This window comes from Carassius gibelio, chromosome A14, assembly GCF_023724105.1.
Source record: "Carassius gibelio isolate Cgi1373 ecotype wild population from Czech Republic chromosome A14, carGib1.2-hapl.c, whole genome shotgun sequence".
Classification (NCBI taxonomy): Eukaryota; Metazoa; Chordata; class Actinopteri; order Cypriniformes; family Cyprinidae; genus Carassius; species Carassius gibelio.
The window spans coordinates 22,678,593-22,697,083 of NC_068384.1; the positions used below are offsets into that span (position 1 = coordinate 22,678,593).

The 18,491-nt window shown below is 39.1% G+C and overlaps 1 protein-coding gene across 2 annotated transcripts; it reads left to right on the forward strand.

Moving 5' to 3' along the window:
* Window positions 1–551: 551 nt before the first annotated feature.
* Window positions 552–3,888, forward strand: LOC128026897 (rho-related GTP-binding protein RhoG). Of its 2 annotated transcripts, none has more exons than XM_052614167.1 (2): window positions 552–707; window positions 1,704–3,888. In XM_052614167.1, exon 2 carries the CDS (start codon window positions 1,728–1,730, stop codon window positions 2,301–2,303), a length of 576 nt encoding a protein of 191 aa, XP_052470127.1. In that variant the 5' UTR covers window positions 552–707; window positions 1,704–1,727; the 3' UTR covers window positions 2,304–3,888. The 2 variants fall into 2 exon arrangements, with proteins under 2 accessions (XP_052470127.1, XP_052470128.1); XM_052614168.1 differs by having other exon boundaries at window positions 695–885.
* Window positions 3,889–18,491: the final 14,603 nt, after the last annotated feature.

The following is an 18,491-nucleotide window of genomic DNA, read 5'->3' on the forward strand; positions in this document are numbered from 1 at the left end:
GCTCTTTTGAGGAATATTATGTTCTGTTTTGAGGACTCGTTGAGGTTCAAGTTAATATTTTAATATAAACACATTTCCATTCCAGTATAATTTGTAACTCAAGAAAAAAATATTACTTTTGTTATAATACGACTGTCTTTTTAAAATAATTGTTTATAATTTTTGAACATAATTTTATGATGCTAGTATGATTCTGGTAGAAATGACTTTAGTGCAGTTTATTTGTTGACACGGAATAAACTTTTATTTCATAATTCTGAGTTTATATCTCACTAATGAAGGTTTTTTTTCTCGGTTCTGAGGGGGAAAAGGGCAGAAACGCGGGATATAATCTCAGAATTAAGACTTTTTCAACTTTCATGCAACGGTTGTTTCCGCCAGTTTATATCTTTACACAAAATGTATGTATTATCAAACTCCTCAGACTAGCGAGTTTATATCTCGCATCTAAACATGAAAATAAAGAGGGGAACGTCTGTTTACAGTGATATTCATTATTACTTAGATTTTTAGTTTGGTTAATCCTTTTAATAAATAATGTAAATGAGTGTTATTCGGTATATCGCAAACGCGGAGCCACTGAAATGGTCACAAACAAGGCTTTTATTCTGAAGCGGGGCTGCTGCGACTTCCGGCGGATCAGAGTCTGCGCGAGCGCAAACGCGGTTTTGAGCGCTGGTCAGAGAGTCGCAAGGACTTCAGAGGCGGTGAGCTCTTCTAAAACCTCTTTTCATGAGTTTATCATCGCGTTATGTCTTACACGACGACTCGTGTGTGTTCTGATGTCCGTTCGCGGTGTTAAACGCATGTTACGGGTGTGACAGAAATACAGGAAATGCTCGTCACAGGGCGCGTCTGACTGAAGCGCGAAGCCTGCGATCACTAGTAACGTTATTAATATTATTATATGAGAAGACTGTTTTACCTAAATTAGCAAAGCATCCTTACTCACTACAGTAGTGAAACTAAAAACAGTATTACACGTGATATCGATAAGAACCGTGATTAAAGCGCACTGTACACTACCCATTATAATAATAGTTTGAATATTTTAGCGGGTAAGTTGTGCTTCATCGTCGTGTGATGTGTGGACGGGTGTTTGGACAGGCACTGCTAATAGCAGCTATATCCCAGTCACAATACTGTTATTGTTGTGAAGTGTTTTGAGTTAATCTAGCGACTAGCATTAGCAGCTTCCGCTTTAACTCACCTGAGAGTCAGAGCAGTCTGATGAAATAACTTCAGGGACTAAGATTTGTTTTAATGACGTCTCTTCTGATAATAAATTATCATATTAGAATGATTACAAAAAATAGCTTATAAACATATTGTCATGTGATATAATGATCAACTATTAGGTTTAATCTTTTTGTCAGCTAGTTTTCTTTCAATTAGGTCCAAAACTAAATATATAAAAACTACAAAACCTGTTCTGATTGAAAGAAACATGTTGACAAAAATATAGAGCCTCATATTTCACGATAATACAGCAGAAAGAGATTTGAAGAGGTTTGGACATTTTTGACCTGAACAAGGTGGAGATGCATCAGTACTGACACCAAATGTCATTAGTTTATCATGGTTTTGGTAGAAACTGTGCCTTTATGGAGCTTATAATCTGACAAAATGTTCCTGTTATAAGCTCCATAGAGTACAGCACCCATCCGTCTGTTTCCAGTCTCTGAGCGTGCTCTTGCCCGCAGGTGCCGCTGCCGTGAGGAACCAGGATGCAGACCATTAAGTGTGTTGTGGTGGGCGACGGGGCGGTGGGGAAGACGTGCCTCCTCATCTCCTACACCACCAACGCCTTCCCCGAGGAGTACATCCCCACCGTGTTCGACAACTACAGCGCTCAGATGAGCGTGGACGGCCGTACGGTGAGCCTCAACCTGTGGGACACGGCGGGGCAGGAGGAGTACGACCGTCTGCGCACGCTCTCCTACCCACAGACCAACATCTTCATCATCTGCTTCTCCATCGGCAGCCCCTCGTCCTTCGCCAACGTGCGGCACAAGTGGCACCCGGAGGTGACCCACCACTGCCCCGGCGCTCCCATCCTGCTGGTGGGCACCAAGAGAGACCTGCGCTCGGACGCGGAGACGCTGAAGAAGCTGAAGGAGCAGGGCCTGGCTCCCACCTCGCACCAGCAGGGCGGCGCTCTGTCCAAGCAGATCGGAGCGGTCAAGTACCTGGAGTGCTCTGCGCTGCTGCAGGAGGGCGTGAGGGAGGTGTTCGTGGAGGCCGTGCGCGCCGTGCTCTACCCCGCTACCAAGAAGAACACCAAGAAGTGTGTGCTCTTATAGTGGTGCGTGACGGAGATGAACTGATGAACGAGCTGTTTCGCTGCCTTCTGTGCGTCTCATTCTCTCTCTGCATCAGTCTGTTAGAGTTGCTTGCCTGTCTTTGTTGTTGATTGTGTTGCCAGATCCACTTCGTCTGTGTCCGTCAGGAGCTCGTCTTGACTCGCGGCGTCCCGTGCGTTTAGATAAAGTGCAATAAGATAATGAAGACTGAATCAGATTCATGGTTATAAACGTCCCTCAAAATCTTTGATGCGCCTTCAAAACCATTGCATAGTGTTTTATCCATCGCTGTTCAGCAGTATTTGGACAGGTGAAAGGGATCGTTTGGGTTGTATTGATTTAAGTGTGAATTTCATTATTTTACTCCAAAATCAAAAGAATTATACATTCCATAAACAAATGCAATCGATAAGCAATAAGGTTTCGAGTCAAATCCCACAGTGCAAGAGAGAAAATCTCATCCCTCGGACACAACGACTGATTTTTTAATTTTTTTTTCATATTTATAGTTCGACAAATACTGTAAAGCTGTACATTTCCAAATTATATTTTACAAATGCAAAACGTCTTAATGCTCCCAACCAGATATTTTTAATGCAAAATATATTTTCTTACTTGTGATTTGGGGGTTAAATGTTGACCTTGGAGTTAAGTTAACCCCTCATCATCCTGGAGTCGTGCCTTACGTGTGTTTCTAAAGAGCTGCGTCCCGCCGCTGAACAAGTGTTGGTGCTGGTGTAGTAGGGATGTTCCTCTTCAGTGCCTCGGTGTGTAACGCTCACAAACACCAAAACGCTGATGTGTGTTTCCAGCCCTAAGACATGCTAACTGCTCAAACCGGATCATTACCCGTCTCCTTGGGTTTATGTTGTTGTTCTTATTAACTGACAAGCTTTATTTTGGGTTTTGCGTGTTGAAAAGAGGCGTGATGTTGGACTAACACACAGTATTTCAGTATCTCGTCATCAGTCTTTAATAAGCGAGCTGATTTCCAGTGTTGTTGTGGTCACAGACGTCTCTGGATGCAGTGAATCTGGGCATTATGTGATGTGTTACTCTGCTGATGTGTGATGGGCTTTCAGAACTGGAAGTCGTGGTTAAACCTTATGCAAAACTGACACCGTTGAATGGCAGTGTGTTGTGGTCGATAAACTGTGACTGCACAGCCAAGGTTTTAATAACTGAAACTTTTTAGCTTTTTCTTACTTGTCTGCCAAACTTGGCCAAAGAGTGCCTTTGGAAAAACCCATTAGAAGGTGTGTAACCGGCCGTGTGTGTGTTATCATTAGAGTCACAGCTGATAACATTGGCACTGCTTGTTTCTGTGGTTAAAGCAGGACAGTGTCTCAGAGAGGGGATGAATCCTGTGCAGACGCTGGAGAATGACGAGCGATTGTGACCGTGAACCGCTTTCTGTGTCATCTTTCAGAGGCTGTGTGTCTGTGGTGTGTGGTACTAGATTTATACACTGGGAAATCAATATTTTTTTTTTGTCAAAATTGCCTTTTTATAACCAAAATGAATTGTATAAATGAACTAACCGTGAAATTATTTTAAATTATGCTGAATAAACTTTTACACACAAGTTGCGTGCTGTTGTTTGAGTTTGACTGGCTTGTGTTCCTGCTGACTTGCTAAAGTGCAGCACATGTTCTGTCTTGAGACGTTTCCGCTGATGCTGCTGTGCACAAGCCACAACACAGAGCTGATAGATATCGAGAGCGGCTGCAAGCAGCTCCGCAGGCGTGAGTTGGATGCATTGCTTTGTGGTGGCAACCTAGATGCCTGCTCGACTCCATCTGATGTTTTCACACTTCAGCTGCAAACAGACATCCTCCTGCGTGGCCTTTATAATCTCCTTTATTAGGGGGAATGCATTCAAGTGATTTTAAATGTGTAATGATCACCTGTTTGTGTTTATACCCCACAGTGGAGTTTTAAAATGTTGCCCTTTCTATCATTTAGTAAATATTTAATGTCAGTTTCCACTAGATGGCACTGAAGTGGTTTACTGCTACTGAATACTGTGCAGTGCAGACTCATTCATACAGTTTTCTGTTCACTTAAAATAAATAAATAAAGAGATGGAAGTCAGAATATTCTCCTGTGCCAGCTGTTTCAATGAGAAGCACTGCTGGACAGAATAAACCAACCATGTGTCATGTAAACAAGTGTTTTTAAACTTAAAATGTGAGCATGCATGTTTCCTCTAAAGCTTGAATGCATGATAGCACTTATTTTCAAAGAGACTGTGACATCAGTAACGAACAGCCAATCACACGCCAGGTGAGCTTCCTATTGTCTTGTTCAAATACCCAGCTTGTGTTCTTGGCCACTTGAGAGCGTGCACGACAGGAAGAAAGTGAGCGAGACTGTCCTGATCTTAAAAACACTAAACCGCAGTACACTAAATCTGCTCCAGAGCCGTATTCAAGGCTTAGCGTATCCCATCATGCATCATGTTATGACTTTTTGCCAAGATCAAGAGTTAAATATTAATAATAATTAGATATTACATATAATTTGGCAGTAAAACAAAGTGCTACAGGTTTTATTGCTGCATAGATTAGTATATTTATTTTGTACAACATTTGGAACTGCTTTCTGTCACTTAATTAGAAGCACCACAAATTAATATAGTCATGTTATAGGGACTACTGAACAGACATTTAGAAGTTGATTTAAAAATGCAATGTACTTAAAATAAAGCTATGTAAACACTTATATTTTTACAGTACTATAAGTGTGTCCCATCAGGTAATGAAAAGTTTGACACACACTTGTGGTCATCATCATCCTCACTTGAACACTTTGTCCAAAGACCGTTTGCTCACAGCTGATTGGTCCAGTTGGAGTTTGAGATCTCTTACCCAGAGCAAGGATAGCTGTGTTGTGTAAGTTATGGTAACTAAAACCCAGACCTGGTGCAAACTAATCTTAAATATACCTGACTAGCCAGCTAAACCAGCTTCATGGTATACAGGCCACACATAACTAACCCTGTCAAACTGATCTTGTCATGAGTCAATGTAGAGTAACAGCTTTGTGCTAACAGGCAATCCAGGCATAAATAGCTAATGTGTGTCTGTCTGTGTGTTAAAGAAATAATAAAGCATTGCTCAACAACTAAAAAAAAAAACAACAAAAAAAACTTCATCCTTTATTCATTGTGATCACAGAATACTTATACTACCTTTTTTTTCAAGCCTTCTAAAGTGTGAAAAACAATTTTAAAATGACAGAGTCATTACTTCAGCTGAAGTCAGTTAATTGATTCAGTGATGTCATCATCTAGTTCAGCTCTCTTCTAATAGTGTCTGTGCAATCAGTTAAGTGTCCCTAACTAAACAAGACCACTGCGACAGCAGCAAGGAACCAAAACTCCATCGGTGACAGAAATGCAGAAATAAACAGACTCAGTCGGGGACAGTTCTCCTAAGGCCAGACGAAACCAGCATGGTGTGGTTTAATCCCAGCCTGTAACACAGGTGACGAGGACTCAGCTGGATCCTGTGGTCTTGTGTCGATGGCCGTCTAGTTGATGAGGTCTTTACAGGGGATCTGTATCTGGGCTCTAGTTGTCCTGGTCTCCGCTGTCTTTCAGGGATGTAGAGGTCCTTTCTAGGTGCTGATCCACCATCTGGTCTGGATACGTACTGGATCCGGGTGACTGCAGTGACCCTCTGATCTGGACACAGACTGGATCTGGTGGCTACGGTGACCTCGGAACAAGAGAGAAACAGACTAATATTAGTGTAGATGCTATTCTTCAAATGATGTAGCAATGCATAGGGTGTTATGGGAAGTGTTTTGAATTTTTGGTTGATGGTAATCAATTACATACCTTTCTATCAAAGTTATCTGACATTATAAAGATGAATGTGTCCTGACACAGTTTAACTCTGAGTTCTTGTCATATTATATTACCGTTTTTTAAACTATAGCAAATAAACTGTGATTATATGTGAAATGTTGAAGGTGTCAGAATAAATTTTGGTTTGACTGTCTATTAATTTTTTACATTGAAGACAATGCAGTGCTATTTTATATTTGATTATTTTGTTTCTGTACCTGGATACCTACAAACTTGAAAAATTTTAACATTGAGTAAATTGCACCAATAAATACATGGCTTTCTAAGGAAAGATTGCGATCAAACAGCACACCTAGGTTCCTAACTGATGATGAAGAATTGACAGAGCAACCATCAAGTCTTAGACAGTGTTCTAGGTTATTACAAGCAGAGTTTTTAGGCCCTATGATTAACACCTCTGTTTTTTCTAAATTTAGCAGTAAGAAATTACTCGTCATCCAATTTTTTATATCGACTATGCATTCCATTAGTTTTTCAAATTGGTGTGTTTCACCGGGCCGTGAAGAAATATAGAGCTGAGTATCATCAGCATAACCGTGAAATCTAACACCATGTTTCCTGATGATATCTCCCAAGGGTAACATATAAAGCGTGAAGAGTAGCGGCCCTAGTACTGAGCCTTGAGGTACTCCATACTGCACTTGTGATCGATATGATACATCTTCATTCACTGCTACGAACTGATGGCGGTCATATAAGTACGATGACAATGCAATTCCACTGATGCCAACAGAATGTTTGTATTCTATTTAAAATAATGTTGTGGTCAATTGTGTCAAACGCAGCACTAAGATCCAATAAAACTAATAGAGAAATACACCCACAATCAGATGATAAGAGCAGATCATTTGTAACTCTAAGGAGAGCAGTCTCAGTAATATGATACGGTCTAAATCCTGACTGGAAATCCTCACATATACCATTTCTCTCTAAAAATAAACATAATTGGATACTGCCTTTTCTAGTATTATTGACAGAAAAGAAGCTCAAGTTAAAGTTTGATGAACTGTGTGAATTATAAAATGACATAATGTGACAGATACTGCAGGAGTGAGAGATGATTCTCTTCTAATGAAGTATCTGCACATTACCCAACGAATGGACGAGTCCTCGGCACAGATCTCTACAACCAGTTGTGAATGCATCATCCTGGGACCAAAACACAGGTTTATAAAGAAGGATGATCTTGTGTTTAAGGCCACTGATTTCCAGATTTCTACCACTTTGTCTTCATATTTTTTTAAAAGAAACTTAGTATTCATCAATATTATTTGTCTGCACTGACACCACTGGATGAAAACAAAGCTTGAACTGAATTGAGCTGGATGATGAAACTCTTGTCTTCTGTGGAACTGCTTTTCAGCTGAATCAAACCCATTCATAATTCATGAGTTTTGCAACATGTTATCAAAATGAGCTGAATCAACACTGCAACTGAGTGATGATACGGTTGTATTTATAGCTGAGTTTGGATTTACCTCATTTCTGAAAGTAGTGAATTTAAACTTGTGAACAAAATAACAATATCACATAAAACTTTTGAGAATAAAGCACTGTTTTCATCCCATGGCTCTTTGACTTGTACAAATGACTTGTAGCAGAGGAAATGCAATAGCAAATGCAGTCTTCACATCTTGTGTTCACATGCCTGATGTTTGGGAAGGCAATCGTTTGAGACTGTTCTCAAATTATTTTGGTGACAGAATTTGGCTCAGACATTTCAAAATCAATAAAATAACATTTGAGTCGGTGTGTGATGAGAACGGTGCTCTGGTTAGTCCAGTTATCCAATCACATGGTCTGTTGAGGTGAAGTCACATGATGTCTTTGATGCACATCTTTGCATTTCCATTCAGCATTTTTATACAATATTCTTAATTTGCTAAAATTAGGTGGTTGTAAAACATATCTATTGATTCAGGTACTTTCCTGTTTAATCCTGTGAAGCTGCAAGAAACAATCTCTATATCTCTATAAAAACAAAGGCGAGTTGTCGTCCATCCACACCATTTCATGTGTGAAAGCTGGGAGTGATTCCACAATATTTCCCCTAAAAATGTAAATAATTTTCCTCAATAAGATTTTGCAGTTTGTTGTCAGTTATTATTTCCCATAATGATCCACACGGAAGGCTTGAGTCTCACCAGTCAATTTAATTTAGGCTTTGACTTGTGCACACTCACTCACACACACACACACACACACACAGACACACACACACACATGTTTGTTTCTGTGTAAAGTGTGTTCATCCCATAGGTGTAATGGTTTTTATTCTGTAGAAGCTGTATATTCTATGGCCCTTCACCAACCCTACCCCTAACCCTCACAGGAAACTTTGTGCATTTTTACTTTCTCAAAAAAACTCATTCTGTATGATTTATAAGCGTTTTGAAAAATGGGGACATGGGTTATGTCCTCATAAGTCACCCTCTCCTTGTAATACCTGTGTCATACCCATGTCATTATACAGAGTTGTGTCCTGATATGACACACACACACACACACACACAGAGAGAGAGAGAGAGAAACACACGCAGTTGCCCTGCCAAATCTGACTCAATAAACTCAAGCTCTCCCAATCTGTAGCACTAAGTCGAAACTGATACAGTCCTGCTACAGCCAATAAAGCTGTCAAAGTGCAATCTGCAGCACAGCAAACTATAACATTCCAGTCATAATTAATGCTCCAATGTTCCAGTTACCATGAGTTGTTAAAAAACAAACTGGAATGCTTAGAGTGGATTCAGTGATTAATAAATGTTTGATTGTGATTGTGTTGCTTGCTGCGTGAGACGTGCCTTTATCTTGACTACAAAAGATGTTTGCAGGTCAGGGTTTCCCTCAGGAGACTGTGGAGCTCCAACCCTCTCAAGGGAGAAAATCCTACAGTCCTCCACTGCATCAATCCGGAGCAAAATCAAGAGCTCCATCCCAGTCCAAACTGAACAGAGTAAAGTCACCTATTTCAATACACCTTGAGTAAAAACTTGAAGTTTCATCTCATTGTAAATTTAGCTTGTATTGAACGCAGGCTCAAAGATGCACTAGCCCTCAAATACTAAGGGAAATATATGTAAAAATCAAGACCAAGAAAAATTAATAAATAATTAAAATAGGGGGCATCTTTAAATGAAAACAAGATTTTTTTTTCTTACCCCACTGGATATTTCTTCAGTTGATCAGAGAATTTGAAGCTTTTCTGCAAATAAGACTTAAGTCATGTATTTATGTATATTTATTTCAGAATGTTTTTTTATTTAAGCCATGTCCTCATCTGATATGAAGCACCAGTGATTTGGCGGCTAGCTGCTAATGCACACACAGTGGACTTGTTGACCAGTCCGAGTGCTTTTAAAGGAAAACCACACAAGATCCAGTAGCTCCAGTCTCCTGCAGATGGAGACATCGCCGCTTCCACAGCAGAAACAGCTCGTGTGCCTTACGAAATCTAATCAATTAAGTCTGTTGTCATTTGAAATGTAGTGTCGAGTAGATATACTTAAATCGCTGGATTTTCTCTTTTCATTTGACCTGGTGAAGCATTTGCCTCGATTATAATTCACAGTCTCTACTTTTTAATCATGCTATTGCACCATTTCACAATTTATTTAATATTAAATGGCAGATAAAAGATGCTTAACAATATCACAAACTGATTCTAGTCCACATCTGGTGTCTCCAAAACCTCCAGCTCGTTCATTTCTGTGGGATATCTGCTGAAGCTTGTCTGCATCAAAGATGACTCCAAGAATTTTTAGTTTGCTTTAAAACTCCAAGGGAACACCATAAACAACAAAGTAAGAGAAGCAGTTGATGAGGAGAGCCGAGGAGTACGACTTCTGTTCTAAAGACAGAGAACTAGACATCCAATTCTTGATCTCCGTGATCAGAGATGCACAACATCCACATGTTGACCAAGTGGGTAAATATACATACTAAAAAGTAAGGGACCTAGTACTGACCCCTGTGGGACACCTGTATGAACAGGACCAACCTTGGATCCATAGCCACCCATAAAAACAGCTCGACTGCAGTCAGTAAAATATAGGACCTGAAGCAGCCAAAAACTGTCTCTGACAAACCAAATACAGATTAAAGTAACAACGAATGATCAGAAGTATTACAGGCTGAACTAAGATCCAAAAGAATGAGAAGAGACAGAGAGACAGAATCGGAAGCTTTTAGCAAGTCAAATATTTCCGACTACATTAATGAGATTTATGCAAAAAACAAACAAACAAAAAGAACAGATGATTAAAAAATATATATTTATTTCAAATTCTTTCCAAGGCAACATTTCTCATTTGGTTTAACTTGATGTATTAAATAACTAAAACTGAAATACTATTTAAGAAAAAAAAAACTCATGCTGTATAGACATATATAAAAAAAAAAAAGGGTTATCTAAAATGTACATGAAAGCAGAATATAATTTTTTTTATATTTTTCAAAATACATCAGTGATCATAAAATTCATTCATTATTGTTATTATGTTGTAATGTGTGGATTTACATGGTGTTTTGCAGCTGATTAATAATTTATGTCATATATTTTGAAATCTTTTATTTGACTGTTTTTATTTATTATATATTTGTGTTTTATCTGCTCTGTTTAATCTAAACATCATTGTGACTGGCACATGTTGTGAGTTTGGGTCGGGAGAAGGGTGATCAATACAATAATGATACAAAAATAAACATATTTTATCATTTGTTTGCACTTTTTAATGCTGTGTCTTCAACATCATAGTTTTTTCATATACTGTTTTCACTTACTATATAATCAGGAAGTCTGCACATCAGCATCTGATTGTGTGTCTGTATCATTGCACAGCTGTCGTTCTGACGGAGAGCAGCTGTTCTTCATTATAGCTGAGCTCAGAGTAATCATCAGGTCTGCACAAGTGTACGTCTCCTGTGTGTGACGCCGCTACAGACAGCAGTCGACCTCTCAGTCCTCAGGTTTATTCAGATTATTCTGAATCTTAGAGCCTTTTCATTTCAACAAGTTCAAGGGAATCTGTAAGAGTTACTGAACACGCTCAGAAAAAATTGCTACCCTATCAAAAGGCACAGATATGTACACTTCAGGCACCAATATGTACTTATAAACTACTAATATGTACCTGTAAGTGTAAATAAGATACACATATGTACCATAATGTCCCAGTGACAGCTCTGTAACTTTATTTTTCTAATGTGTATTTATTGGGCTTCGAGGATCACCCATTTAGACATAAAGCATTTACATTTAGGAGGAGTTTACACGACATGGTTTTAAACAAAAATTCCTGACATTCATTTAAACAACGCTGGTGTTTCGGAGACCGCTATCGTCTCCGTGTAAACTGCAAAAACTCTGAAAATGTTGATGCTGTGTGTGTGAGTGTCATGCGTTTCGTTTACAAGCATGTGTGTTTCTTTCCATCTGTGCATAATGCAGCGTTTTCAATAGTTTTCGTAGAACTGTTCGAATAGAGATCATTTGGACAACACTGTCATATGTACACAAAACCTTTCAAGAATGCAAAGGAAAAACTTCTCTGTTTTTAGTACAATTTCTGTCATGTAAAGGCAACCTTATTTCAGATTTGTTAAAACTAAAATCTTAAGTTTTCTTTTGCGTGATCACAGTCCCATGACTTAAGTGTGACCATCTTTCGGCCATCTTCTGACAGCTCTTTCAGTCTTAATTTAAAAAAAAAATTGTGAGATTATTAGCAATATGAAGCTGTTAAAACAATAAGATGATCCTGAGCCGTCTGTCACATCTCCGTCCTCTGGATCTCAGTACAGATATCCTGAGCATCACTAAACTCCTCATCATGTTGAGAGTGCAGTCATTGCAAGCTTCTGTTACTGACATGCTTCAAAATATCTCATTGTGTTCTGCCGAGGAATGAAAGGTTTGGAAGAACATGATGACATAATGCTCATGTTTGAGTGAACTGTCCCTTTAAATTTGATTTGCATTCACTCCAACCATTGCACTCAATAATAATCCAAGGGGCAAAACAGATTACAGTACAGTACTCCTACAGAGCCTACAGTTAATTCCTCCATTAATTCAAAGGTTTTTAGACTTAATGCAGATATTTGTCATACATTTTGTTGTTGGACTTGATCTGTGCTCAGTGTGTCTAGATCTGGTGTTTCACTCATGAACTTCTCTATGTTTTTAGTCCACAGCAGTGAGAAGAAAACGCTGAGCTCCGTGATGATTGTTTATTCGTGTCCTGCTTTGTGGGAAATGCTGACCGTATCACTGTCTTGTGCAGTGTTGTGTCTGACCGGATGCTTTTAATGGTCTGTGTGTATCTGGGCAGACATCCCAAACCTTCCCAGACACTGATCCTAACGTATTCTTCATTTATGACATTTCACAGACAGGGCTTAAGTGCATGACTAAAACGCATGAGCTGTTTTAACTGGAAGAAACTTGCATTTACACATCTTAAAATACATCAGTGCCATTGTTTTGTCTCAAGATTTCTAAGGAACGTTTATAAAAGACTTTTAATTGAACTATGGCCTAATCCTAGCTTAGTCTAAGCCGTTTTCTCTCCTTTATTCACTTATGTTCTCACTCATTTCCCATGAAGAAATATTTGTGTTCTATTGCAAAAGTTTTGCCTTCCCTCAAGAAACTTGGTATTTGCTCATAAAACATTTGCATTTAATTACTGTGTTCCCCTGATAAACTTTGTTTGCTTGCAAATCATTAGCATTTTCCTGCAAAACTATTGCATTTCCCCAAGAAACTTTGTCTTTGCATGCAAAAGCTCTGAGATATTATTTCTCTTCTCACATTTTTTGAGAATGCATTTCTCTTGTGTCTCTTTAGCAGTTCCTCAGCTTTGAAATGAACTCTCCCTTTTTATACAGTGTATTAAGACACGCACTGTAAATTAAAAAAAAAAAAAAAACTCTCCAACTCAAACATTTCTAGTGGCTGGTTACATCTAAATTTTTCGATTGGTCTAATTGAATTTATAAAATTAAATTCACACCAATTCAGTTTGGCCAATTGAAAAATGAGGCAGTGATCAGTAGGAAAGGTCTTTTTACAGCATGCACTGGAAGTTATCTGCTTTGTTTTAATCTCTTAATGCGGTGACTGAATTAGATTAATTTCTAGATAAGTGTTGCTCTGGAAGTATTACTGTGTTTTATGAATCCAGCTCTCCGTCTCTCGGCGAGGTGTCAGTAATTATACAGAAGGCTCTGCCGCTGAAATAGATTGTGTAAGTGATCTGCCCACGCAGACACAGGAATAGACGCCTGAGCAAATGTGGCCACGCGGAAAGCAATTAATACTCCATAGCTACCTGCCTGCGGCGATGGTTTTCATGGTAAATGTGATTACAGCGTTCATTTTCATTTCAGAAATCTCTGTTTTTATGGATATAATGTTACATGATCCAGAGAAGCAGGACTGCTTTGCCTTTGTCCTATCCTAAAATCTGCAGTGAGGTGCATGCGATCATTCAAAGAAATTCACTGTTCAGACATATGTAAATTCATCTGAAGGATCTGAACTGATCTTACGGTCTTCTTCAGCAAGGTTTCAGACGCACTTTCTTGTCATCTTACTGTTACCCCTGCATTAGGAAAGAGTGTTAGAAAGTATGATGTTTTTCTGGAGACGGGGAACGAGGAGCTTTATGCAAGCAGAGGTTTATTTTATTAAGAACATACAGAAACAAAGAAAAAGAAAGAAAAAAAACATGATGAAAACTAGAAACTAGGGAAAAGCAAACAAAACATAGAAGCAAATTAATGAAACAAGACAGGACCAGGAGACGAAGAAACAAAGGGCTTTAAATACAAAAGAAAACTAGGAGCTAAATATGACACAGCTGAGACTAATAGAAAACCATAATCTACATTAAACACAACACGGCAGGAGAGCATAAAGAAGATGACAATAAGTGCAGCGGTTCTGGGTACAGTGGTATATTTCCATATCTATATCCATAATTATAATTACACTACTGATACTGAAAGGTTTGGGATAACTAAGTCTCTTTTGGTCACCAAGACTGCATTTATTTGTTCAAAAATACAGTAAAAATTATAATTTTGTGAAATATTATTACAATTTAAAATAACCATTTTCTAGGTCAATATATTTTGGAAGTGTAATTTATTTCTGTGATGCACAGCTGTATTTTCAGCATCATTCCTCCAGTCTTCAGTGTCACATGATCTTCAGAAATCATGATAATATGATGATTTACTGCTCGAGAAACATTTCTGACTAAACTAAACTAACATAGAAAACAGTTATTTTAAAGTGTAATACTATTTTTACAATATTACCATTTTGCTGCATTTTTGATCAAATCTGGAAGAGGATAAGAGATTTTTCCAAACATGAAGTGATCATATATCTGCGAGCGAGTAGGGAAGGTGTTTGTTTGTGGAGGTACTGTGCTCAGAGGGTTAATGAACTGTGTTTGAGGGGGATTTAATTAGTACCCCCTCGAGAGCTTGACCTTCTGTTCAAAGCCACATCCAGCTCCTTCCCCTCCAGAGCGACTGTAGGAACGGTTGGGGAAAACTAGGATGGAAACCACAAGCTTAAAAAAACACCAAAGCAAAGCCAGAACTCTCTTTGAAAAGTGAAAGAAATTGTTTTCTGATGCACAAACTCATTTTTCCCCCAGACACATTTATCTGTCTAGCGAGAAACAGATATAAGGCTGGCGAGTGGGTGGACAAAGTGTTCTTCAGACGCTGTCTCTCAGCAGACACACACACACACACACACACACACACACACACTCTCTCTCTCTCTCTCTCTCTCTCTCTCTCTCTCTCTCTCTCTCTCACACACACACACACACACACACACACACACACACACACTCTCTCTCTCTCTCTCTCTCTCTCTCTCTCTCACACACACACACACACACACACAAACTCAAGGACAATCAGCTCACAGGAGCAGGACTCCTGAGGAACACCTCGGCTGCAAAAAACATATCTGAGTAGCAACAAGTCACAAGTACTGTATTTGGCCTAAAACCATAGCTTGTTACTGAACAACTATCACCAGAAAGAAAGTGATAAAAGCTTAAATGCTTTCAATAGTTGTTTAGTTTGTTGTTTATTTTCTGCTTTTATTGTTATATATTTATATATATTACATGTGCTTCTCAGTAAATTAGAACATCCTGGAAAAGTTGCACACAGACTGAAGTAGTTTAAGTCTTTGGTTCTTTTAATTGTTTGATGATTTTGGCTCACATTTAACAAAACCCGACCAAAAACCCTCCAATTCAATCAATTCAATCTCAACAAATTAGAATACTTCATGTTGTTTTATAACAAAGTTCGGGAGGAGCAGTCGCAGTTCATTAAACTGATTAACACAAGTGGAGACCAATCAGTAATCAACTCATGACAAGGTGTAAATAACAGCAGAACCTGCCTCTGTTCATTGACAGTTTTCAGCATCCCTCCTCCACCCCATTCTCCTCACTTATAGATCCATCTACTCTTACCACAACCGGGGGGAGTACTCTGGGTTCGGGCACCCGAGCTCGGAGACCTCCACCCGGACAGCACGCCAAATACACATAACCTTACTGTATTAATATACGTAGATGTGAACTTGTGAAATAACACCACTAGAATTTTTTTTTTTTTGCTGATTTGTTGGTCTTCTGGAAAGTATGTTCATCTACTGTACGTATACTCAATACTTGTTAGGGGCTCCTTTTGGTTTAATTACTGCCTTAGTTCAGCGTGTCATGGAGGTGATCAGTCTGTGACACTGCTGAGGTGGTCTGGTTTCTTTGACAGTGGTCTTCAGCTCATCTGCATTGTCTGGTCTCTTGTTTCTCTTCTTCCTCTTGACAATAGCTCATAGATTCTCTCTGGGGTTCAGGTCTGGTGACCAACACCAGCAGATGACATTGCAGCCCAAATCATCACAGACTGTGGAAACTTAACACTGGACTTCAAGCGACTTGGGCTATGAGCTTCTCCACCCTTCCTCCAGACTCTAGGACCCTGGTTTCCAAATGAAATAATCAATCAATTTTCTTCTCATTGCAGTCTCTACTGACAGCTGTGGCCAATAATGTGGCACAGAGATTAGATACTAAAAGAGAATACATACTTTTGTCAAGTGAGAGTGATGACTGAGCAATACTGCTTTAACCACTGAACCACTGCACAATGTCTGTTTGTGTTGTCATCTGTTAGCACTGGACGAGAGACTGAACCAGACTCAAAGGTTTCAGAGAAACATTTATTTCCAAAGCAGATTCCATTCCTGTCGCAGTCCTCCCAGGTGCCGTTCAGCTTTGCTTTGGGACTGGCCTGAATAATCCCTGACCGACAGAGATGCTTTCAGACAGATAACAGCATCAGCTCAGCTCTCAATCACAGTCATGTGTTATGTGTTATTGGTGTTTTGAGGTGCCCACAGCAGAGATGTGACTCTGATCTGTGTTTATGATCGTAAAAACAGAGCTCAGCGACAGTTTTCCTGCAGAAACAATGTGTGTGTTGATGTGTAGCAAACGTCTAAACATCCTTAAAGGGAGAGATCTCATGATAATCTTATACTATTTTTTTTTAAAACAATAATATTCTCTTCATTAGCATTAGCATTAGCATGAATTATCTTCAACCAGCTGAAATCTGCCTATAAATATACTTCCCTTCAAAAATGTGCATTCTGAATAATAATTAAATACATTTCATTCTGATGGTATTCATCAGATCTCACACACACACTGCAGCGTCGTGATCACTGGACTTTAGCGACTGACACACTGTGCTGAAACAATAAGTTCACCAGCCGCTGCTTCCTCAGATCAATCCTGAAGATGAAGGACGAGGAAGAGGACGGTCACACTGACAGCTGTGAAGTGTGTTCTGCTTTACTGTATTCAGGGTATTTCCTGACCATAAAGCCGTGTATTGCTTGTTCTGACAGACGGTTTCTGTCGTGTGATTGATTCTCGGCCAGAAAAAGCTCCAGATTTGATAAGTCAAGATGGAAAATTGATAATGTGTGTAGTCACAAATCAGGTTAGAATACAACACAAGGTACAAGAGAAAAGAGACACGGGTTCAGTAATCACATTTTCTGTTTGTGTAGGAGTTTTAGGAGGAATAAAAGGGTGCACTGAATCCGTCTCTGTCTATAATAATAGCTTGTTCTCTTTTGTTACTGGTTGAGGAATAGCCAGAACTTACACCCAAGAAAAAAGTGCACTAATGTACATTTTAAGTACTTCAAGAGCTGAATCTGGCAAAACAAGTTAATACTGTGGTGAAAACTACATGAGATTAATAGCTAAGATAACACCAATACTCTCATGGAGAGATCTGGAGATGATCATCTGTTGTTATATCATCTGGACTGGACTACAGTAACATTGTGCCTTTAGCCAGACCTTGGTTATGGAATAACTTCCCTTTAGCTGTGTCTCTGATCACTTAACACATCGCTGAAGAAGCACTTTTGATCACACTTTATTTTAAAATCAAATTCTCGCTATTAACAAATAATTGACTATGACTTTTGCCTCAGTAATCTCCTAATTTGCTGCTAATTAATAGTTAGTAAAGTGGATGTTAAGTTTAGGCATTGGGATGAATTAGGGATGTAGAGTATGGTCATGCAGAATATGTGCTTTATACGTACTAATAAACAGCCAATAAGGCCAAAAAGCCAAAAAAGTTGGTATGGTAATTAACTGGTTAACAGTGGGAGTTGGTCTCTATACTGAAGTGTTACCAGACTTTTATATCTAGCTAGAATAAAATGAACAAGTCCGAGGTGTCAGCCTTTTGTTTTCCAGACTCTTTGTCCCTTCAGTTTCAACAGAATATGCTGCTGTGCAGTCTCTCTCTCTCTCTCTCTCTCTCTCTCTCTCTCTCTCTCTCTCTCTCTCTCTCTCTCTCTCTCTATCTCTCTCTATCGCTGCATGCTAATGCTGCACTGTTCAGCAACATGAATGCAGATAAGGTGTGAACAACATGAGGATTCATTTTTAATCTGGTGCAGTCGTGACTGACTGAACCTGGTCACATGAATCTGTGTGCATTGCTGTATCTGAGTGTGTGCGATTATAATTAAGCGAGTTATAGGAGTTGACCAGTGTCTGCACAATACTCAGCTCTCCAGAAACTCTATTGATAGACGCTACGCATGCCAGGGAAAGATAGGTTTGTCTGAATTATTGATGGCACATACATTAAGTGTGGCGTACTTTAATCTGTGGAGCTTGACGAGGCAAATTTTCCAGTAAACCTAAAATATAAAAATAAAAATGTAATGTATT